The following is a 23,009-nucleotide window of genomic DNA, read 5'->3' on the forward strand; positions in this document are numbered from 1 at the left end:
ACACACACACACACACACACACACACACACACACACACACACACTCACACTATATTGCCAAAAGTATTTGCTCAGCTTCCTTGACTCACATATGTGCTTAAGTGACATCCCATTCGTAATCCATAGGGTTCACTTTGACGTTGGTCTACCCTTTGCAGCTAGAACAGCTTCAACTCTTCTGGGAAGGCTGTCCACAAGGTTTACAAATGTGTTTATGGGGATTTTAGACCATTCTTCCAGAAGTGAGGTCACATACTGATGTTGGATGAGAAGGCCTGGCTCTCAGTCTTTGCTCTAATTCATCCCAAACGCGTTCTCTCAGGTTGAGGTCAGGACTCTCAGCAGGCCGTCCAAGTTCATCCATACCAGACTCTGCCATCCATGTCATTACGGACCTTGCACTTGGTGATGTATGGCTTGGATGCAGCTGCTCGACCTTGGAAACCCATTCTTTGAAGCTCTCTGCGCACTGTTCTTGAGCTAATCTAAAGGCCACATGAAGTTTGGATGTCTGTAATAACTGACTCCACAGAAAGTTGACGACCTCTTCACACTATGCGCTTCAGCATCCACTGACCTCACTCCATCAGTTTACATGGGCTACCACTTTGTGGCTGAGTTGCTGTCGTTCCCAAACACTTCTATTTATATAATACAGCTGACAGTTGACTGTGGAATATTTAGGAGCGAGGAAATGTGCACAGGTAGCATCCTATCACAGTTCCATGCTGGAATTCACTGAGCTCCTGAGAGCGACCCATTCTTTCACAAATGATTGTAACAGTCTGCATGCCTAGGTGCTTAATTTTATACATCTGTGGCCATGGAAGTGATCGGAACACCTGATTCCGATCATTTGGATGGGTTATTGAATACTTATATAAATATACTTATATTTATAATCAGTATCTGTTGGTTCTCTCACTGTACCCCAGAGAAGGCTGAAGAAGGGAAACCTCCTAAACTGAAGCCGGGTGCATCTGGCAAAGCCGTAACTATGCAGAAAGATATTTCACTTGCATCATCCAATCCAAATGCTCGAGGACCCATGACCCAGGCCCCAGGCCCCAGGCCAGCAGGTCCTCTGCCTGGGAACCCACCCCTCAGGCACTAGCACACCACCCAGTTTGACAATGTGGTATACAGCATATTATCTGTCTGTATCCATAAGTCTAATAATTATTTAACCAAACATTTAGGCAATGTTAAAGAACTGAACAATTTTAAGTAGGTGAAAACTATATAGTAATATATTACTTAAAATAGATTATAGTATAGTATCAGTATTTACTAAAAAATACTTTTTATTTTTATCATAATCATCATCTGTCCTGTAAAATTACTGTTTTATGTGTGTTTTTTAAAGTAAAAAAAAACATGGTTTTGTTTTTTTTTTTTACTTTACTGTTCATAGTAATTTTAAAAGCACATGAAAAGTACATTTGCAAGGCAGCTAAGGTCTGTGTGAATATTTGCGTGTGTCAATATTTGATACTTAGATAGGTATATTAATGTCATGGACACCTTTATAAACACTGTTAGGGAGACTCCTTTGTAACACAGTGATTTTGATGTTGGAAGGATGGAAGTGTAAAAGTACCATGCAAAAATATGGACAATATAAACACTAATAGATTTGATATTATTGATAATGTTTCACACTGTACATTTTTAAATATATGATTCCTGTTTTTCTTTTCTTTTAAAAATACATACCTGTTTTGACATTGAAATAAAAAAATGCTAGTGTAGCAAACCTGGTTTGTCCTTGTCTTATTATCCTGATTTGATTGTCTGTTTCTGACTCCCTGGTCCAGATGGCTTTGGCATGCTCATTAGGAATCTGGACACATACGATTTTAAAGCTGCTTTGTGACAACATGTTTTGTAAAAAGCACTATAAAAATGAATTTGACTTTGACACTGACATCAGCAGCTATGAAGTGCTTCAAACAGCTGGTCTAATATCACATCTGCACCACACTTCCAGTCACCATAGACCCTCACCAATTCACATACTGCTCTTAATAGACCCACAGATGATGCCATTCTACTGACTTTACACACTGCCCTCACTCACTTGGACAGGCACAACTCTTAGGTAAGAATGCTGTTCATAGATCTCAGCTCAGCATTTAACACAATCCTGCCTGCCAAACTCAACCACAAGCTTACAGAATTGGGCCTGAACAAACATCTGTGTAATTGGATACTGGACTTCCTGAGGTGGTGAGAATAGCAAACAGCTTCTTCTCCCCACTGACTCTGAGCACAGGAACTCTCCAGTGTTGTGTACTCAGCCCCCTACTGTACAGCCTATACCAGGGGTCGGAAACCTTTGAGACATGGAGTGCCAACTTTTCTAGTCAATGAGTGTGCCACTATCAACAAATTAAATTGGAGCGGGGGGTGGGGGGGTGGGGGTTGCATTTTGCGTACTGACAGTCACGCTGTCTACATTCTGAACAGGGCTGCCCTCACTTTAGCCTAAATTCCAGCACTTTTCAAACCTGGAACACAATGCAACATTAATTTTCGTCAGGTAAATTTTCCTTCCCCTGTTCCCGGCCATTAGGGTTATTTAAACAAATTTAAACATGGGTCTGTTGCGGGAGCTGAGTGCAGGGCGTTGAGGAGCGATTTCGATAGCAGGATCGTGCTCTCTGTCTAAGATTTTTTATTATAAATTTTTTTTTTTGATGCTGGTCCAGTGTGGCACGTGCCAGTGATTATGCCTCAGCGTGCCATATGTTGGCACACATGCCATAGGTTGCCGACCCCTGGCCTATACACACATTACTGTGTTCCCAAACACACATCGAATAGTTTATTTTTCTTTAAGTTTGTTGATGCGACAGTCGTACACAGCAAACAGTCCAGCATTGAATTAACTCCACACAGTTGATGGTTTATATACACTGTAAAAAATGTTTGTTGAATTTACGGTAATAAACTATAAAATAGCAACAGTAAAAGATCATAAAGTAGAAAACAGTATATCACTGTAACAGATGCAATAGTTTACTTTAAAAAAATAAACAGTATATAAAATTAATTTTACAGTCATAATATGTAGAAAGCACACATTTTTAATGTTAATTTCAATATTTTAGGTAAAATATATTGGAAAATTCCGTAATGTAGTAAACAAGGAATTACCCTAAAAATAAAAAAAATATTCAGTCTAAATTACAGATTTTGCTGATGAGTAGCCTACATTTCAATTTACAGTGAAAACCATTCATCAATCACCAAAATCGCACCTTGATTTCTACAGAAAGAAAATGCTAAAAATATGGCTAGTGCTGAAAGGTAAAGCATGTTGAAATATAGGACAATGTACTGCCATTTTTGAAATTGTCTTTGTAAATATGGGTCAAATATTTATACATATAAGGAATACCGTGTTTTCTGGAACATAAGGTGCACTTAAAGTTTTCGATATTCAAGCTGAACAAGTATTCGCAAGTCTATTGGTAGGACCAAAACAAAGTGCAATAAAGTTCAAACTGGATACCGGTGCTACAGCCAACGTCATTCCCACACGCGTCTTCAAGGAATTGGGAATACACTATGTGCTTCAACCTTCAACACGCCCTCTCTATGGCTATGGTGGTGAGCAGCTCGTTGTCAGAGGCAAATGTAACATAAAATGCCAGTACAAAGACAAACAGATGACTTTGAAACTGCATGTAGTTGACACACCGGCTCCCCCAGTGTTAGGTTTAAGAGCGTGCCTAGATTTCGGACTAATTGAGCTCATCCTCTCTGTGTCAAACCAACCTGAGCAACCTGTAATAGAGGAATTTGCAGATGTGTTCAAAGGAATAGGATTATTCCCAGGGGAATGCACCATCCACATCGACCCAGATGCAGTGCCTGTAGTCCATCCACCACGGCGTGTCCCTGTTGCACTGAGAGATCGCCTGCGAGAGGAGCTACAGAGCATGGAGAAGCAGAACATCATCAAGAGAGTCACCGAGCCAACAGACTGGGTCAACTCAATGGTAGCAGCAGAAAAACCACGCACAGGCAAGCTGAGGATATGCCTAGATCCTCGGGACTTGAACAAAGTGATCAAACGTCCACACTACCCATTACCAACGCTAGATGACATCACAACCAGGCTCGCTGGGGCAAGTTACTTTAGTGTAATGGATGCAAGATCAGGCTACTGGGCTATAAAGCTCACAGAGGAGTCTTCTAGGTTTACAACATTCAACACGATGTTTGGACGCTACCGTTTCCTGCGTCTACCCTTTGGCCTGAAATCAGCACAGGACGAGTTTCAGAGAAAGGTGAACGAGACCTACGAGGACCTACAAGGCGTCATGGCGATAGTAGACGACATCCTCATCTACGGAAAAACCAAACAGGAACATGACGACAACCTACGTGCAATGCTGCAACGCTCCAGAGAACGAGGAGTCAAGCTTAATCCAGAGAAGAGCATCGTCTGCGCTACTGAGGTCAGCTACTTTGGTCACCTCATCACCAAAGATGGAGTCAAGCCAGACCCTGCCAAGATCGCCGCCGTGAGAGAGATGAAGCCCCCAAAAGACAAAGGTGAGCTCGAAACAATCCTCGGCATGATCAACTATCTGGCCAAGTTTGCTCCAGGACTTGCAAGTATCAATGCACCCCTGCGGCACCTGTTGAAAGAATCCAGTGAGTTTATATGGGATGCACAGCATGAGACAGCTTTCCAGAAGATCAAAGACCTCATCACACGTGAAACAGGTCCAGTATTGACATATTTTGACCCCTGCAAGGAGCTCACGCTGCAAGTTGACGCAAGCAAATACGGCCTAGGTGCAGTATTGTTACAAGACGGCAAACCCATCGGATACGCGTCAAAAGCCCTAACTGACAGTGAAGTCAATTACGCACAGATTGAAAAGGAACTCTTTGCCATTCTCTTTGGATGTAAACGCTTCCACCAGTACGTCTATGGTCATCACATCACTGTAGAGAGCGACCACAAACCTCTCGAATCGATCATTCGTAAGCCACTCGCAACAGCACCTCCGAGACTGCAGCGCATGTTCTTACAGCTGCAGAGGTACGACTTCACCATCATCCACAAACCCGGCAAAGACATTCTTGTGGCCGACACTTTATCCAGAAAGTCATTGGCAGACCAGGATGACGGCCTTAGTGAAGGTATGGACATGCAAGTACACCTGCTGTACGATAACTTACCTGTGAGTGATAAAAAACTTAAGATAATCCAGACAGAGACTGACAAAGACAAACAGCTCAGGCAACTGAAAAAAACAATCACAGAGGGATGGCCTGAGCAGAGGAGATTGTGCCCTCCGAGCATCGCTGAGTTCTGGAACCACCGGGATGAACTCACCCAGATCGACAACATCATCTTCAAAGGTGAGAAAATTGTTATTCCCCTCTCACTACGAACAGACATGCTGTCACGCATTCATCTTGGCCACATGGGAATCGAAAAGAGCAAGCAGAGAGCAAGAGACATTCTGTTTTGGCCAGGCATGAGCAAACAGATTGAGGAGATGGTTGGGAAGTGCTCCACCTGCCAGGAGTACAGACCCTCCAATACCAAAGAGCCCATAGGCACAAGATCCCTGAGAGACCATGGCAAACAGTTGCATCTGATCTGTTTACCTGGAACAACGACCAGTACATCATTACAGTGGATTACCACAGCAGATACTTCGAGCTTGACAAGCTAACCAACCCCACAGCTTCTGCAGTAATACACAAGCTCAAAGCAACATTCGCCAGACACGGCATACCAGAGACCCTTGTATCGGATAATGGCCCTCAGTACAAGTGCAAGGAGTTTGAGGATTTTGCCAGCGCGTGGGAGTTTGTACATACCACCACAAGCCCACACTATCCTCAGAGTAATGGCCTCGCAGAGAAATCAGTACAAATCGCAAAAAGTCTGATGAACAAGGCCAAAGCTGACAAGCGAGATCCGTACTTGAGCCTGCTCGAGTATCGCAACACCCCTGTCGACAGTCTCGCATCGCCAGCTCAACTGCTCATGAGTCGTCGCCTAAGGTCAGTCATTCCAAACACACACACACAACTTCAGCCAAAGGTGATCAGTCAGGCACAAGTCTACAGTCGGAGAGTACATCAGCAACAACAGCAGAAGAAGTACTACGACAGATCGGCCAAGCATAGTCCACCGCTCCGAGAAGGTCAACGCATCCGTTTCCAGGAACATGGACACTGGAAGCCTGCAGTAATCATCAGACCAGCCAACACAGACCGTTCCTACCACATCCGTGCTGCTGAAGGACAGGAGTACAGGAGAAACCGGCGACACCTCCTGCACACCAAGGAAGATCATCACACCCACACTGACAAGCATACACTTGACAATGCACAGCACACAGAATCCAGCAACCTTTCACCTACCACACCAGCGACAGACGAGACAGTCCCTGTCAACACTGCTTTCAGAACAAGGTCTGGAAGAGAAAGCAAGCCCAGAACTATACTGGACTTGTGATTACACACGGGTGTAGACAGTTTGTTGCCCGGATCAAAAAAAATAAATTGTTTAACATGTTCAGAATACACTGTGAATGACACTTGTCATGATTAATGAGTAATTCGTTTTAATGTGGGCACCTGAATCTTTTTAAAAGAAAGGGGATGTAATATTCACACTGAATATCCTGAATATAGTGGATTGATATGCTATAACATAGTCCATATGCAATACTATAATCCTATTGGTTATTGGTACTTACCGGAACCCCTTCCCGATGTGCCTGCACCTGACTAATAACTAGGACAGTTGAACTTCATTGAATTAGTTACCCACAGTAAGAAGTATGTGTATTCCTTTCGTTATTTAAATAAACAAACCAGTTAATATAGCACGCCAGTGTGCTCATCTTTTCTTTGAACAAGAAAACAAGACAATCACCTTGGGAAGGTCATTGCCCACAAAATATAATACATAAAAATTTTAAATTACAATATAAAGAATATAGCTGCAAGCGGCTATTGGCGGGTTCACACACAAATAGGCATTTTGGCCTCAATAGGCAAAAAGAAGGCCAAAAAGTGTTTTAGACCTAAAAGTAAAAAGAAGCTGTTTCAGTGGAAAAAATGCTTTTTTAATAGGACTTGTAATTGCAAAGTTGTGAGGTGGACTGCAAGGAATCAAAAGAATCAAGTTTCATGTTCCTAAGCGAAGATTTGGAAAAGTTATGCATTGGCAAGTCGCGGCCAGCTTTGACCTGTGAGCTCAAAGTCATGTTCCCTATAAGCATATCAAGTTTCATGAAGCTTGGTCAAAGCTGAGGCTATGCCTCAGAGCTATAATAATAATGAGATTCTTCTAAATACTTTGTGTGACACTCGGGGCTGGACGAAGGACGAGACACGAAATTCTTGTCTTTCGACGTCACTTTTTATTTTAGCGCTTTAATGCGCACGGAAGACACAGATATTGCGCAATAGCGCACGTAGAACATTCACATTCACACCGCAACGTGTAAGCCATAGACAACCACGAGCACAGGACATTGCGCGAGCGCACATTAAATAGACAAACCACATTAGCCCCACGTGATCACGAGACGATTCACAGGTGAGACTTATTAATCACACGACATAACCCTAACCACGGATATCCACTGACGCAGACAAAGCACGTGGACAACGTTGACACACGCCCAAAAGGGAGGGGCCGGGGTCCTCAACGTGACAGACGCCCCCTCCAAGGGCACTACCCGTCCCAGGGTGCCAACAGGACCGAGTGCCCCGAACCCACGACAATGGGCGGATCCGATGCGCTCAGTCCTGCGTCTGGGAGGTGACTGCCCTTGGCGAAGCGTCCGTTACGAATTGCCTAGCACACCCTCCCTGGGAAGACGGGGGAAAAGACGGAAGACACATTAAACGGAACGTTCACAAACACACACACAGGCACGTTCACACACAGTGGCACAAGAGGGAAAAACGGGTTTGGTAAACAAAGGGGAAGACTGACAAACACGGGAACACACACACGACATAGGTGCCAGGCTGCGCGCCAGGAGAAGGGCGAGTAGGGGAGAAAGAGTTGGAGCTACTGGCGCGGCAGGCGCTGCGGTGGGCGGTGTTCCTCCTGCCCCCGCTGCATAACCTCCACCGGGCCCCAGCTGGTCGTAGGGGACGTCCCTCTCACCTCGCGACCGTTCTCCGGAGTCGGCTGTGGGCTCTTCCACCTCCATCTCCTCCGCCTCGCTGCCCCGGCTCCAACTCATGGGCTGCTCCGGACTGCCACCCCGAGAGCAGTCCATGTTCTCTCCTCCGGAGCGCCCGGAGGGTGTACTCCACCCTCCCTTTACCGTCCCAACCGAACACTCAGAGGGGGGTGGACTGACCTCCTCCTCGGAATACATGTCGCTGTCCGTGCACTCGGAAACGCCCGAGTGCACGGACAGAGGACGATCGTCCTCCTCATACCCCTCCTCCTCCTCTCCGTAGTCAGTGGGGTGTGCAGAGCGCTCCGACGGCGGGTAGTCCTCGTCGTCATCCTCCTCCCCCTCCTCTACGTTGGAAGAGGGACCTATGGGCGGAGGGAGGTAGTCCTCTTCCTCTGACTCCTCCTCTTCCTCCCCCCATAGTCTATTGTGGACGCGTCGTCCAACGAGGGAGCGTAGGTCTCCTCCCCCTCCCCACCGTAGTCTACGGTGGAGGCATCGCACAGGGACGGAGGGTATGACTCCTCCTCTTCGTCCTGCTCCTCCTCCTCCTCGGAGTCCCCCTCCCCAAACTCCGCCTCCGGGGTCGAGTCAGCGACGCAGATCTCACCAGGATCTCTCTCCGTCGGCGCGAGGGCGCGGGATGGAGGGGAGTGTCGCTCCCTCCAAATCCTGACTGCTCCCTGGCGGAAGAGCTCCGCCAACTCGGGGTCTCTGTGCTCAACCTTCTGGGCTGAGGTCAGCTGGAGAGCGCATACCGGGTCTGACAGTAGCTGATCGTGAGTCGGCGGGGTTATGCGGCGCGGGGGAGAGGAGGAAGAGCGGTGATGCCTCTTGCTGGAGCGTAACGCCTTCTTAGGCCTGGTAGCGTACCCTGGCATCTTCGGGTGTCTCAGGTCGGCTCATCGTTCTGTGACGCTGGGGTGCTGGAGCAAGGACGAGACACGAGTCCAGGTCTCCGGTCCAAACGACACGTTTTTATTGTGAATATTGCGCAACGGCGCACAGAAAACAATCACAAGCACACAACGTGCAGACTATAGACAACGACGAGCACAGGACACTGCGCGAGCGCACATTAAATAGACAAACCACAGTAGCCCCACGTGATCACGAGACGATTCACAGGTGAGACTTATTAATCACACAACAAAACCCTACCCACGTATATACACTGACGCAGACAAAGCACGTGGACTACGTTGACACACGCCCAAAAGGGAGGGGCCGGGGTCCTCAACGTGACAATATATATCCTATATTTATATATAATTATATATATATATATATATATATAATTATATATATATATATATATATATATATATATATATATATATATATATATATATATATATATATATAAATACTATATCTGCAGCCAAATGCTTCAGGTGATTAGAAATCTTCAAAAGTTTAATGGGATTATTTAAACCTCTAACATTCCAAGTCAGAAAGCTTAAAGGGAACTCTCCTGATAATGTCTTTAAATTAGGACAAGTCATTTAAGATATGACACAATAAAAGTGAAACTTCGAACAGGCCAACTGAGAGAGAAAGAGAAAAAAAAAAAGGTTAATAATAATAAAAATAAAAAAAACACCCCACACACAATCCCCCCCTTCCCCCCAAACAGACTCCAACGGGAGTCAATCCCAAATGAACACTTCCGAAGGAACAGCTCAGTGCGAGTACAGACCTCCAGTAAACTCCACAGAACAAGCACAACCATAGCATACTGCAAATCAGAGATGCTCACAAGTCATTTTTTGCAAGTCCAAGTCAAGTCTCAAGTCTTTGATCTCAAGTCCAAGTCAAGTCTCAAGTCTTTGATCTCAAGTCCAAGTCAAGTCTCAAGTCTTTGATCTCAAGTCCAAGTCAAGTCCCAAGTCTTTGTTCTCAAGTCCAAGTCAAGTCTCACGTCTTTGTTCTCAAGTCCAAGTCAAGTCCCAAATATTTGAGTGACACTGTAGTCGCAAATCACTGTATAGTTGTAATGGTCTGTTATGACACTTCTGATGTATAATAGCTTAAACTGGTAAATGAAGAAATACAATTTTTAAAAGTGCGCACGCACACACAAATGTTTTCCAGATAAATTTTGTATCCATATTTTTCTCCAAAAAGTATTTTTCTTACAAAACTGACATTTTTCTGAATACAATATTCGCTTCTTTCAGTAGAACATCTGCTATATTTTGTTTTAAAAGATAAAGGAGGGCTGTGAAATTAAAAAATCACATTTTTAACTATATATATGAAAGGTCTGCATATAAAGAAAATAGCAACCAAATTAGTGATTATAAAATAAAAATTAAAAACAGAATTCAAATTTTACAATAATAATGATTCTGACATAAAAAGCCCTGCAGCAACAACTATTTGTCTCCTAATGTACTGGATCAAACACAATCTATTTGAACTTCAAGGTGTCTTTCAGTGTCCAATACAAGGAAAATGTTTATGCAACTAACGCATTACATTTTTAAAAGATCAGGATTGACAGGGTACTTGCACTTAGCCTGGCTCGGTGAGGGCGCATTATGAGGCCTCCATGACTGAACACCCTCTCTACTGGTGCACTGGTGGCAAGTCAATACCAATATTGCAATATTGCTAATAACCTTTCAGGCAGTGACTAACCTTTCCGGGTGGGTTTTCAGGTGGCGAATAAAATTAGATGTGGTGGAACCAGCGTACTGTATTTTTATGCCACACACTCTGCGGTTTGCTGCTCTTCTATTTGCTACTTGTACTTGTTTTGTACCCAAAACTTATTATGAATGGTGGAACAGAAGCGAGCGTCCTCACCAGCGCCGTCATGATCGCGATGTTTTGCGGCGCGCGCAGCGCCAGGTCTCGTGAGGTGTGCGGAGTCGCGCGCAATGGTCACTTGCGAAATACTTGACGCGTCGCGAAAATGTTACGTCAGCGGGAAGTAAAAAGCGTTCAGACAGGCGGAGAAAAGGTTGTCAAATGAAACACAAAAGAACATTACAAATAAAAGATTGTTCACGAGTCCAAGTCGAGTCGCAAGTCTTTTGAATGCAAGTCTAAGTCAAGTCTGAAGTCACTGTATATGCGACTTAAGTGCGACTTGAATCCGAGTCCCAAACTCGAGTCCCCATCTCTGCTGCAAATATGGCGCATTTCCACTAGGTCCTGCTTGGCGCGGTACGGTTCGATACGGGTCGATTCGCAACGGAACGGTACGGTCGCGTTGTGTTTCCATTACAATGGTGAACCACCCCAATGTGGGTGGAGTCGCTGTTGGCGCGCGGGTTGTAGTGTCGTCACATCATTTGTATGCGACCACAACACCGGTCGATGCCCCTTAACACATAGCATTATTGTATCTTATTTATATTTATCTTCATTATTGTATGTGGTTGCTCTAATTATTGATAATTTGGTATTACTCAAACAGGCTGAACACACCCTGCATAAAAAGCATCAGTCATACAATCAAATGAAATCAAACTTTATTATGAAATATAGATATTTAAAGTACAACATATGTAAATAATATAGTTATAGTTTTAGAAAGTGCAAAAAGCAAATTACCTAAAAATAACGTATAGCTTTATATGAAATAAATATTTATAGTGCTACAAGCAACATTTTGTGTGCTTTTACTGGCGTCTGTCTCGCATGGCGTTCACAAGTTCGCCAAGCACCCCGAGGAAAGCCCGGTTGAGGGAAACATTTCCCGCCAACTCTGCTCGCCTCGTCAGTGGAAGGGGAATCTTGAACGTAAAAAATAACAAATATTAAACACAAGCATTCCCGTGAAAGCAACAACGATATAGTGTAACTGCACAAAATGTGTAGCACGTCATCGCTGCTCATGCTGTGTTTATGGCTACAGCTAACTAGCAACTAGCAAGGCTAAGAGCTAGCTATTGTACAGTAGTTACTGTGGTGGTAACATTAACTACAAACACAGCTCTAAATTCCTGCGTTTACAATAGATGCGTTCATATTACGTTCATATTACATCTTTTACGAGCCTAGTAGTAAAACTGTGAAATCACAATACACTCACCATTCTCCGTGGCCTCCAGCACCGACATTGTCCGGCACGTTTTCTCTTCCATTACTGGCTGGCCGGTGACCGTATATGACATCCATTTGCTGGAACCATTTCCAGTCTTTGCGGTTTTGCTCCGCTGCATCCGTTATGGTCCTTCACCGCCCGGTAATCGCGTTAAGCTTTTTTTGCTTGGACCGACCGGCACTGCTGAATGGACCGCTGGTAGCCATGAGTAGCCATTAGCGCGGAAACCTAGCTAAAAACCTTTACATTTCTAGTGGCCCCGTCCAGTTCGCCCTGAATTTTTTGATCGCTGATTATTAACAGAAAGGTTTGTACCTCGGCGTTTGACCAGGGAACAGACTTCGCTCCTTGGGTTTTAAAAATGGCTGAGGAGTCCATAGCATAGCGGAGGAGTCGCTCTCCTGACGCAACCTGTGACGACATTCCCTGGCCAATCAGTGTCATGCTGTTCCTCCACGTCACAGAACTGTACCGCTTCGGAACGGTTAGAACCTCGAGCGAGTCGGTACGAAAAAAGTACCCGAAGGGGCCGGCTCACAGGGAAGTGGTACTAATGGAAACACTCACAAACCGTCGCGAATCGAACCGTACCGCGCCAAGCAGGCCCTAGTGGAAATGCGCCAATAGTGTCTCATGGTGCAACCCATCTATCAATTATTATTTTCTAAACGCCTTCCATTCTTTTGCTCCCCCGCCCATGTTTATATTCAAGTATAATCACAGTCATAATTATCTAAATCACAATTTTTATACTCCCTCTACAAGATATTTCACTATCAAGGAGTTGAGAGGATGTAAGCAAAATAGGCCGTAAGGTGAACCCCGTTTTCGTTCTGATCCGCTCCGCGATCTCCGAACTACATGCCCGTTAGCTGATAAAAATGATCAAGTTATATTGCACTTACTAAAAAAGTTTCGCGTCACAGAATCCTGTACTTTGTTTAAACGGAGATGTTTTCTGAAGAACTATTTTCCTCGCGCTGAATGACGATTTTGACGTCACATGACACCGCGTGACTGCGCTAAACCAATCACGTAACCGATTTACGACAACAAACTGGAAAAAATGACAACCTGCCTAGTGCTGTCAAATATAACCTACAGAAAGGAATCTCCCAAAATATAATTTTATAGTGGGCATAAAATAATTATTATCAACAATAGCATTGATTAATATTATTTTATGCCCACTTTATATACAATAACGCACTATTTAGTATTTATTTGGCCCTCAGAAATACATGAACGAGCATTATCATAATGCTCATTCATGCACTTCTGAATTGGGCCAAATTAATACTAAATAGTGCTTTATTTACAGCACAAATCACAATTATGCAAGTGGCCTTTCATGTTGTCATTTTGATCAATTAATGGAAACAATTGCAACAATTATTGATAGCCATCCATGTGTTTGTAACAGGGGATAAATGCTAAATGAATTCCTTTATTTATAGACAGGCATGAAAATCTGTCACCTTTTTTGTTGGGGGGGGGGGGGGTCGGGAGATTATATTTTAATTATCATATTGACTTAATTAGCAAACAGAGCACTTCCGAAATTGGCTATTTCAATGACAGTGGCCAGCAGTTTCCGCCCAGAACCTTCATAGAGGCCAAATAGCGTTTCAATCATACGAACGTTCTTCATTCATGTTATTCATTTACTGCTAAGCGGGACGAGAAGCAGGACCTAGTGCTACACCGCGGACAAGTCAGAAGAGCGTACATTTACCACTACATTTACCACATCGTACATTTACCACTACATTTACCAGATCGTACATTTTTAATTGGGTGGATTTAATTGGGTTATTAATGGTTTCAATCGTTTTCATATTTTGCGGTAAAACAAAGTTACTGCCGTTCGCTACAGCGTTGAACACTGTCAGATCTAACCACAAGCTCTTGTGATAATAGGCCCATCTATCTACCTATTTAAGTTCGCGTCAACCACGTGTAGTTAACGGTGACATAAAATAAGAAACAAGATTTTTTTCTAGTGTGTCTGTAGTTGTAACTGGTGAATCCAGGGACGTGTGAGGATCACATTCGCACCAGGGCTGAAAAGGTTGAAGATGAAGTTGTAAACTCTTGTCGTTTGAGTCTACCCTGTGCTTTAGCTCATGTTAGAAAATAAAAACACGTAAACCTGGTATTTTTACAATAATTTTCGCCGCTGATGTATGTATTGGTTCATTAAGATGTAATGGTTTTTGACTGAGCCATCCGGAATGGCGAAAGCGGCTTCTTGCGTTTACGGATTGCGTATACATTGAATCCATTGACATGACAGTCAAAAAACATTTTTTTAATGGATTTTACTATATTTTACGGAGCCCGTAAGGTGACATCATGTAAAAAATAAATAAATAACGCGTGGCCGCGACTTATTAACACGTGGGAACGAGATACTAACGTCGCCTTTCACACGCGGCAACAAAGTTTATTTTTTCACAGCAAAGCAAGCAGATCCCAGGGATGTTCGCGAACTGACTGCCCAAGGAAGGTAAACCTGGCTTTATATAAAGTAATACTTAATTATCTTGTTCGCACGCGTTAGTAAGTCGTTCGCATGCGTTAGTAAGTCGTGGCCATGCGTTATTATATTTTTTACATGACGTCACCTTACGAGCTCCGTAATATTTGGCATCACCTGTCGCTGTATCCCCGTACACCAGCAGCCACCCCCAAACCAACCCCCCCCCCCCCCCCCCCCCCCCCCCCCCCCCCCGTCGCAGTATACCCATGACGTCACATGTCAACGCCCCGTCGCCGTATCCCCATGACGTCACATGCCCCGCCCCCCGGTCTTCTCACCTTTTTAACCCCTGACCCATTTTCATGCCTGATAGAACAAACAACTATTGTGCAAGTGAATGATAAGGTTACCATTTCATGTTGACATTTTAATAAATAAATGGAAATAATTGTAATTATCAATAAGGACCCTTCAGGTTTTCATTTATTCACTAACAACACATTAAAAAACAATCAAAACAATGAGGGCATACACATCAACTGGCATTTACATCAACCGGCATAAAGGTATATACATAACCATAATAAAAGGAATGACAAGGATACAAATAGAATAGCGGTAAAATATATATATCTCTCTCTCCCTCTCTCTAAAACACACACACACACTCTCTATTCCTCACTGTCAGTGTCAGGGCAGCTATCATCATCTTTATCCTCAGTTTCCTTTGCGTTCACACAGCTGGAACACCTGCACAAGTCTGTACAACAGAGTCCTGCAGAGAAACAGGAGCATCTGTATGTCTCACAGACACTCCCTCTGCAACCACAGTGTATGACATGTAGAACAGAATCAGGGGCTGGATTTCTTGTCATCCATGTCACTTGAAGATTTCCATCTTCCAGTCTCTGTCCTTGATGTGAATGAGGATGCCCCTTCACTTCAGCAGCTTCCTGCAACTTGCCTTGTACAAAAGAAAAGAACAAAGGATGAATAAATAGGCAGGCAAAAAAAATGAAGACAATTTTTCCTGGTGGTGTGGTGTTGTAAAAATGGTGCTAGGTGTTGCACCCAAAAAAAGGATTCCTTGTGCACACAGATGTACAGCACAGCCAGGACACACCTCTAATAATAATAATAATAATAATAATAATCTTTATTTGTATAGCACCTTTCATACATACATGCAACTCAAAGTGCTTTACAGTATAAATAAAATAAACATTAAAAGGAGATAAGACAAAAGGAAAATGTTAAAAGAAATTAAAGATAAAAATATAAAAATAACATAAAAAGTAAAAAGGTAAAGTAAATAAGATAATAAGAAGTAAAGTAAATAAGATAAAACTATTTAGATAATTGGATTTAAAAATAATAGACAACATAATGTAATAAAGTAAATAAGATTGAGAATTTCTTAACTAAAAGCGGATCTAAACAGGAATGTTTTGAGACTGTTCTTAAAACTATGCAAGGATGAAATGCCTCTGAGCTCTTCAGGAAGAGAATTCCAGAGCTTTGGGCCATAGTGGCTAAAAGCACCCTCGCCAATCTTTAATCGGCTTTTAGGAATCACCAGTAGATTACTGTTTGAAGACCTGAGAGACCTGACTGGAACATATCTAACCATCATTTCACTGAGGTAAAGAGGGGCAAGACCATGAAGACATTTAAAAACCATCACTACAACCTTAAAATCTATTCTAAAGCTGACAGGTAACCAGTGCAGTGAGTGGAGTGCAGGTGTAATATGATCTCTCTTTCTCCTGCGGGTCAGAACCCTTGCAGCCGCGTTCTGAACTCGCTGTAGGTGCGAAATAGAGCTCTTTGGAAGAGCAGATAGAACAGCATTACAATAATCTAGCCTTGATGTGATAAATGCATGGACAAGTTTTTCACTGTCAGCAGGAGAGAGCATATCTCGTACCTTAGTGATGTTTCGAAGGTGAAAGTAAGCTGTCTTGCATGTAGTCATGATGTGTGATTTGAAGTTGAGCTCATTATCAAAGGTGACGCCCAGGTTCTTAACACATTGTCTGGCATTCAGATTCATATGATTTAAATAAGTCTGGACATCATTCCTCTGTGAATCACTGCCAAGAACAAGAACCTCTGTCTTCTGTTTATTTAACTGTAGAAAATTGTCAGACATCCATGTCTGTATATCATCTATGCAGTCAAACAGTGAGCAAATTGATTTTAGGGCTTTAGGTTCTAGCGAGATATACAGTTGAGTGTCATCTGCATATTGATGATAACTAATACCATGTTTTTTAATGATGTGTGGTAACGGAAGCATATATAGGTTGAATAGTAAGGGCCCAAGAATTGATCCTTGGGGGACGCCACAAGTTATTTTTTGACGTGTGGAGGAAGAGGTACCTAATGCTACATAGTAATCACGCCCAGTTAGGTATGATCTAAACCAGTCTAAGACTAAGCCACTAAGGCCTACCCAGCTCTGTAGTCGATCAAGAAGTATTTCATGATCAACGGTGTCAAAAGCGGCGCTTAAATCTAGCAGAAAAAGGACTGAGAGTTTGCCTGCATCCTTATTCAATCTCAAGTCATTTACTACCTTAACTAGGGCTGTTTCAGTGCTGTGGAGAGCTCTGAAACCAGATTGAAAAGTGTCATTTATTTGATTTACTTTGACATAGTCATTCAACTGGATTGACACTACTTTTTCAATTATTTTGCTAAGAAAGGAAAGGTTAGATATAGGTCGATAATTATTAAGAATTGTGGAATCAAGATTTATGTTCTTTAATAGTGGTTTAACCATTGCAGTTTTAAAAATTTTAGGGAATTCACCCTATTTCAGAGACTGATTAACAATCGTTAGAACTTCATTTGCTAATGAGCTCAGAACCTGCTTGAAAAAGCTTGTTGGTAAAGGGTCCAGTTCACAAGTAGAGGATTTTAGTGATGAGATCACATCAAGTAGTGTTACCATGTCAACTTCTTGGAAATAAGACATATTAAAGTTAGGCTGAGTAACTGATGTAAGGGTTGATGGTCTATTAGTGCTTGTTGCTATGTTCTGCCTTATACTAGTAATCTTGTCCCTAAAAAATATAGCAAACTCCTCACATTTTTCAACTGAAACAGTCTCAGGGAAGCTACAGGAGGTGGGGTTTACTAGCAGATCTATGCTTCTGAACAAGACAGCTGAGTTATTATTGGATGAATTTATTAAGGTAGAGAAATAGTTTTTCCTTGCTGATTTCACTTCACTGTTGTAATTCTGCAATGTTGTTTTATAAATATCAAAATGTACTTGCAATTTTGACTTTCGCCAACGTCTCTCAGCCTGCCTACAATCTTGCCTAAATTTTACAATAGATGGAGTGTTTCTCCAGGGCATCTTAATTTTACCAGAGATTATTTTAGTTACCTTTGGTGCCACAGCATCAATACAGTTCCTAACTCTGTGTGCGAATGTTTCAACTAGCTCATTCCCATTTTCTGAGAGGGGAGGGAGGGACTGTATCATGTCTGTGAAGGCCACGGCACTGCCAGCACTGAGATAACGCTTGGTTATTGTACGCTTTTCACTGAGTGTTCTAGTAGATAATGACATATTGAAAAATACACCAAAATGGTCAGAGATTGCAACATCAGTAATTTCAGTATTATTAACCTCTATACGTTTAGAAATTATCAAATCTAAAATGTGGCCATGCTTATGAGTTGGGCCTGATACATGCTGTATGAGATCAAAAGAGTTAAGCATCCTCATGAACTCTGAAGTGATTGGATTTGTGGATATATCCATATGAATATTAAAATCCCCAGCAATTAAAACATAATCAAAATCAACCAAAATCCTTGAAAGCATTTCCTCAAAATCCTCAAGAAAATCTGCATGTAGTCTGGGAGGATGATAGACAACAACCAAAAGAACTGAATAAGTACTGTTGAGTTGTACTGCCAGATATTCAAATGTAGGATGTTCCCCCAATGAGATCTGCTTACAACGGAATGCTTTATGGTAAAAACATGCAACACCACCACCTCTCTTATTTACTCTGGAGACATTAAAATAGTTAAAGTCGGGAGGCGAAGCCTCATTTAGCACTATTGCTCCATTGCTATCAAGCCAAGTCTCTGTTAGAAAAAGAAAGTCCAGACAGTAATCTTCAATTAATTTAGCTATTACAAAAGACTTGTTTGTGAGTGAGCGGACATTTAGTAAGGAGACTTTGAAGACTTGGTGTGTTTGATCAGCATCACTTACATCACTTGTGCATTTCACTGGGATCAAATTTTGTTTGTTACAATGTTTTGTGCCCTTGTGTTTTCTTCTGATTACATTTTTATTTCGATTCTGAGAGCCATGCCACCGGCTATTTAAAAGAACTGGAATGTAGCACTGACTAGGAGCATGGGTTCCAGTGTGTCAGACCTGAGAAATCACTGAGTGTGCAAGAGAAGTAGGTGAGTTCCTACAAGACTCTAGACTGTAGTGTTGCGGAACCTCTTCAATCTCCTGGAGTTTACCTCTGAGACTGTGGACAGATTCTCTGACAGGAGATGGTGGGCTCCTGTGACTGACATTACTGACGTTACTGCTGGCGGTTGGGTGCAGATTCCGCATGTGAGTGATTCCATACATTAGATTATCCACAAGCATTTGAGTCCCAGCCCTGTTAGGGTGAAGCTGATCAGGTTTAAAAAGCTCAGGATGCCTCCAAAAGATGTTGAAATTGTCAATGAAGTTTATCTTCCGATGAGCACAGGCTGTAGTGAGCCAGCTGTTTAGAGCCAGCAGTCTGGTAAAGTGACCACTGCCTCGACGTGCAGTTGGTATCGGTCCAGAAATGAACATTTCACACCGGGAAAACTCCAGAATGTCGAGCAGATGGTTAAAATCCTGTTTCAGAATCTCAGACTGTTGTTTGTAAACATCGCTAGAGCCGACATGTACAATCAGTCTTTCCGTAGCTGGATGGTCATGCAATATGTGTGGAATCATGGGTATCACTTCACAGACAGTAACACGAGGAAAGCAAAAGGCCTTAATACTGTTGCTCCATACATCTCTGATGACTGAGTCCCCAATTAGCAGCGTTTTGGGCTGTGGCGGTGTTCCTCGTCTCCTTTCACCGTTAATGCCTCGGCGGCTAACATGGTTAGCATCACGATGGCTAGCATGTTTACCACCCCGATGGCCAACATGGTTAGCATCCCGATGGCTAACCCTATTAGCATGCTTATTAGATAGCTGTCGATTGGCACGAATTGCAAGCTGGTGGTTGGAATGACTCTTAGCATGCTTGTTAGCATGCTGCTGGCTAACACAGTTTGCAGCCTGGAGACAAGTCTGGTTGCTGGGGCTGGCCAGCAAAACACAGGGACAGTCCCAAGTGTACAAGTGTGAGAGGGGGGCAGTGGGGGGGTTGGGGGAATGGACCGGGGGATGGGCTTGCTGCTGTAAAGCAGTGTGTTGACCAGACAGGGCATCAGGATGAGGAGCCACAATTCTAAAAAGGTATTCAGTGGCATATTAACATCAGGCATGCTATGACATTTATACAAACATACCCAGTACCCCATTAAAGTCAAAGTGTGCTTCATTCTATATCAAAGATCTAAAACACTGGGGGGGGGGCATATTATAGGCATGGGGATGTTATGTATTGGAAAGTAATTTCACACCCACACACATGGCAACAATGGCAATTCAGACATACATTGATATTAGAATTAGACAAATACAAGTATTGTGTAGCAGTGTAGGCCACATAGGTATTCAACTTCTCCCAACCTCTGTGTGTGTGTGTGTGTGTTGGGGGATGGGATGCATTTGCATAGACTACCTACTGTGTGGTGGGGGTGAGGGTGATACCCAGTCTTACCTGCAGTTAAAGTCTGTGTTTTTTTCAAAGCTTCTTTATGGCGTCTGCCACCCGCGACGACAAATTTGCAGCCTTTCTTGCAAATGATGCAGATGGCAGGAAGAACGAGGCCAGAGCTTGAGATGGGCAGGCTTGATCTGGACCGAAGTTTCCTGGTCGGAGTAGTCCCAGTAGTTGAAGCAGGGATAGCCTGTTGGTCATCTCCCCTCTCTGTTTCTCGCACGAGACGCCGTTTAGTTCTGTCGATCTCTCGATGGTCAATAATCCTCCGGTACCGTGTGGGATGGAAAGCCGCATCATCGGGAATTTCTTCAAAGTCCAGTTCAAGACTGTTTGAAACTTTCTGCTACGTCACTCGCCCCTCAACTCTAGCCACTGCCGAAGACTATTTCGATAAGTATTCCACCTTGTGCTGGTGAAATTCCTTATTTCCTCATGCTTAACAGACGATATATGCATGTAACAAACTTTACGTTTCGAATATTTCTTTTTTTGAACACTTGTGTTTACTAGCTCAGCTGACATACCAGCTATCCGATTGGTCCATTCTGATGACGTCTCAACCGTGGCACCTCTCAAGAGGCAAAGTGTTATTACGGCTACCAGGCACTACCAGGCACTAGTCCTTCCATTAAACGCTGCGAACAAAAAAAGTACTGTATTTTGAGCGGCTAAACTTTTTTTTAAACCTCAACATAACTCGTTCTTTTTTTTGTATGAGCTGAAGCGTGTTTGGTTCGGAGACCGCGGAGCGGAATTTCTTTTTTGAAGGACTTTTCGAGGTTCACCTTACGGCCTAAAAGGCATGAGAGAAAAAACAACTGTCAGTCAGTCGTCAGACATTGAAGAGATGAAACGCTCAGCCTCAGTAGCAAAAGTGAAGTCCCGCGATTCACCCTTGTATGTAATACAAAGTCGAGCCGGGTAAAACATGCCATATTTGACCCCATCCATAGAACGAAGTTTTTTTCTGATCGAATTGAAGGCTGCTCTCGCCTTAGCCACTTTAGTGGTGAGATCAGGGTAGATGGAAAGAGTCATACCAGAAGACGTGATTAGCGGGTCCTTGCCTCTTTGAGAATTCGAGCGCAGTCCTCAAAATAGTGCAACCTCACTATTATTGGGCGAGGAGGCTCATCGGGTTTTGGACGAGGCGCCAGAGAGCAGTGTGCTCTATCCACAAGTGGGCTTTTCTCCAAGGAGAGGGCCTCCCTCAAGAGCTCTGACACATTAGAGTTGGACAGAGTAAATCGTGCGTTGTCCTCGGGCACACCAATAATCCGGATATTTTGGCGGCGCGAACGAGCCTCCAAATCCTCGCACTTAGCGTAGACTCTAGCAAGCTCACTCAAGAGGGACTCAACCTTTGCCGTGAGGCTCACAACGTCGTCCGAGAGAGCCGACAAGGAGGATTCGACTTCGGAGACGGTGTGTACGACTGACCCGAGCTCCGCTCTCAGCGACGCGTTGTCTCGGAGAAGCTCGGTTTTCATCTCCTGGAGCTCCGTATGGAGTTTTGAGTAGTAGTCCCCGGAGATTGTGTGGAACTCAGCTGTAAGCACATGCGTAGGCTCCGAAATTACCACTTGTATGATATCCGATTTTAGAGCGGTGAGCTCTTTGGAAAGATCGGGGGAAGCACGCTTCTCTCTCGGAGGAGATGCGCCACTCGAGGCAGAGGAGGCAGCAGCGAGAGCCGGGCCGATGAGAGGCTGAGAGGAAACGGCGGTTTTGCTCGATTTAGGCCGCATGTCGGCAAAAAATAGAGCCAGTGAATCGGGAAGATAAACTAAAACAAAGCTTCAGTCGCGAAAAAAGTAAATTAAATGTGCACCATAGGTAACAAATAACCTTGCTCTGCGGAGTTCGTGTTCTCTGCGACCTACGCCATGCTGCCCGAAACCGGAAGCCTATTTTTTAAATATTATTTCTTTTAGTGTTTCTGAAAGCCAACAAGTTGCACTTTGGAATGACCTTATTTTTTGCATCTGTTTTTGATCTGAGTTTGTTCTACAGAATAAAATGTCTAAATGAGTGCTCATCCCAGACTGGTGAGTCCATACTTTTTAGGGAAAGTGATAGGGACTCCAGATGAAAAGGAAGAGGTAACCTAAATAAAACGTAGCTTAATGTTAAAATAAAAGGCATTGTCATTTTAAATATTGTTCAGTTTTGTTAATTGTAAGCATATTGAAATATTTTACAGGAAGCTGAACTGTCTGGACAATTGAGGCACTTATTTAAGCATGCAGCATTCAAACCTTTTGATGTTCCAGCATATGTGGATCCACGGTACACACCTGATGCAGACAGAGACCACTGGACACCTCAGCCAAAGTGTAATTGGGGTGGGCAAGCACGAACAAAAGTTGTTGACGGGGGGGGGGGCGAATGAAATTTGTACGGGGTGGGCGGGGTGTATG

General features: G+C 43.4%; 2 protein-coding genes across 6 annotated transcripts in view; one reads left to right on the forward strand and one right to left on the reverse strand.

Annotated features, from left to right (window-relative positions):
- The window catches only part of tmc2a (transmembrane channel-like 2a), a 78,295-nt gene extending 77,136 nt beyond the window's left edge, over nt 1-1,159 (forward strand). Inside the window, exon 20 of one of the 2 annotated variants that reach the window (XM_077012068.1) lies at nt 936-1,159. In XM_077012068.1, the coding sequence (XP_076868183.1) occupies nt 936-1,114 (179 nt within the window). In that variant the 3' untranslated portion in view covers nt 1,115-1,159. The remainder of the gene's footprint in view (nt 1-935) is intronic. The other variant, XM_077012069.1, reaches the window with a different exon arrangement.
- The window catches only part of LOC143519042 (guanine nucleotide-binding protein subunit alpha-14-like), a 70,218-nt gene that overhangs the window by 17,347 nt on the left and 29,862 nt on the right, over nt 1-23,009 (reverse strand). For 2 of the 4 annotated variants that reach the window (XM_077012070.1, XM_077012073.1), the window contains exon 8: nt 15,217-15,689. The exons of the other annotated variants lie outside the window; for them this stretch is intronic. In XM_077012070.1, coding sequence (XP_076868185.1) covers nt 15,397-15,689 — 293 coding nt within the window. In that variant the 3' untranslated portion in view covers nt 15,217-15,396. Of the gene's footprint in view, nt 1-15,216; nt 15,690-23,009 lie in introns of those variants that run through there. 4 annotated transcript variants of the gene reach the window in all.

This window comes from Brachyhypopomus gauderio, chromosome 7 (genome assembly GCF_052324685.1).
Source record: "Brachyhypopomus gauderio isolate BG-103 chromosome 7, BGAUD_0.2, whole genome shotgun sequence".
Classification (NCBI taxonomy): domain Eukaryota; kingdom Metazoa; phylum Chordata; class Actinopteri; order Gymnotiformes; family Hypopomidae; genus Brachyhypopomus; species Brachyhypopomus gauderio.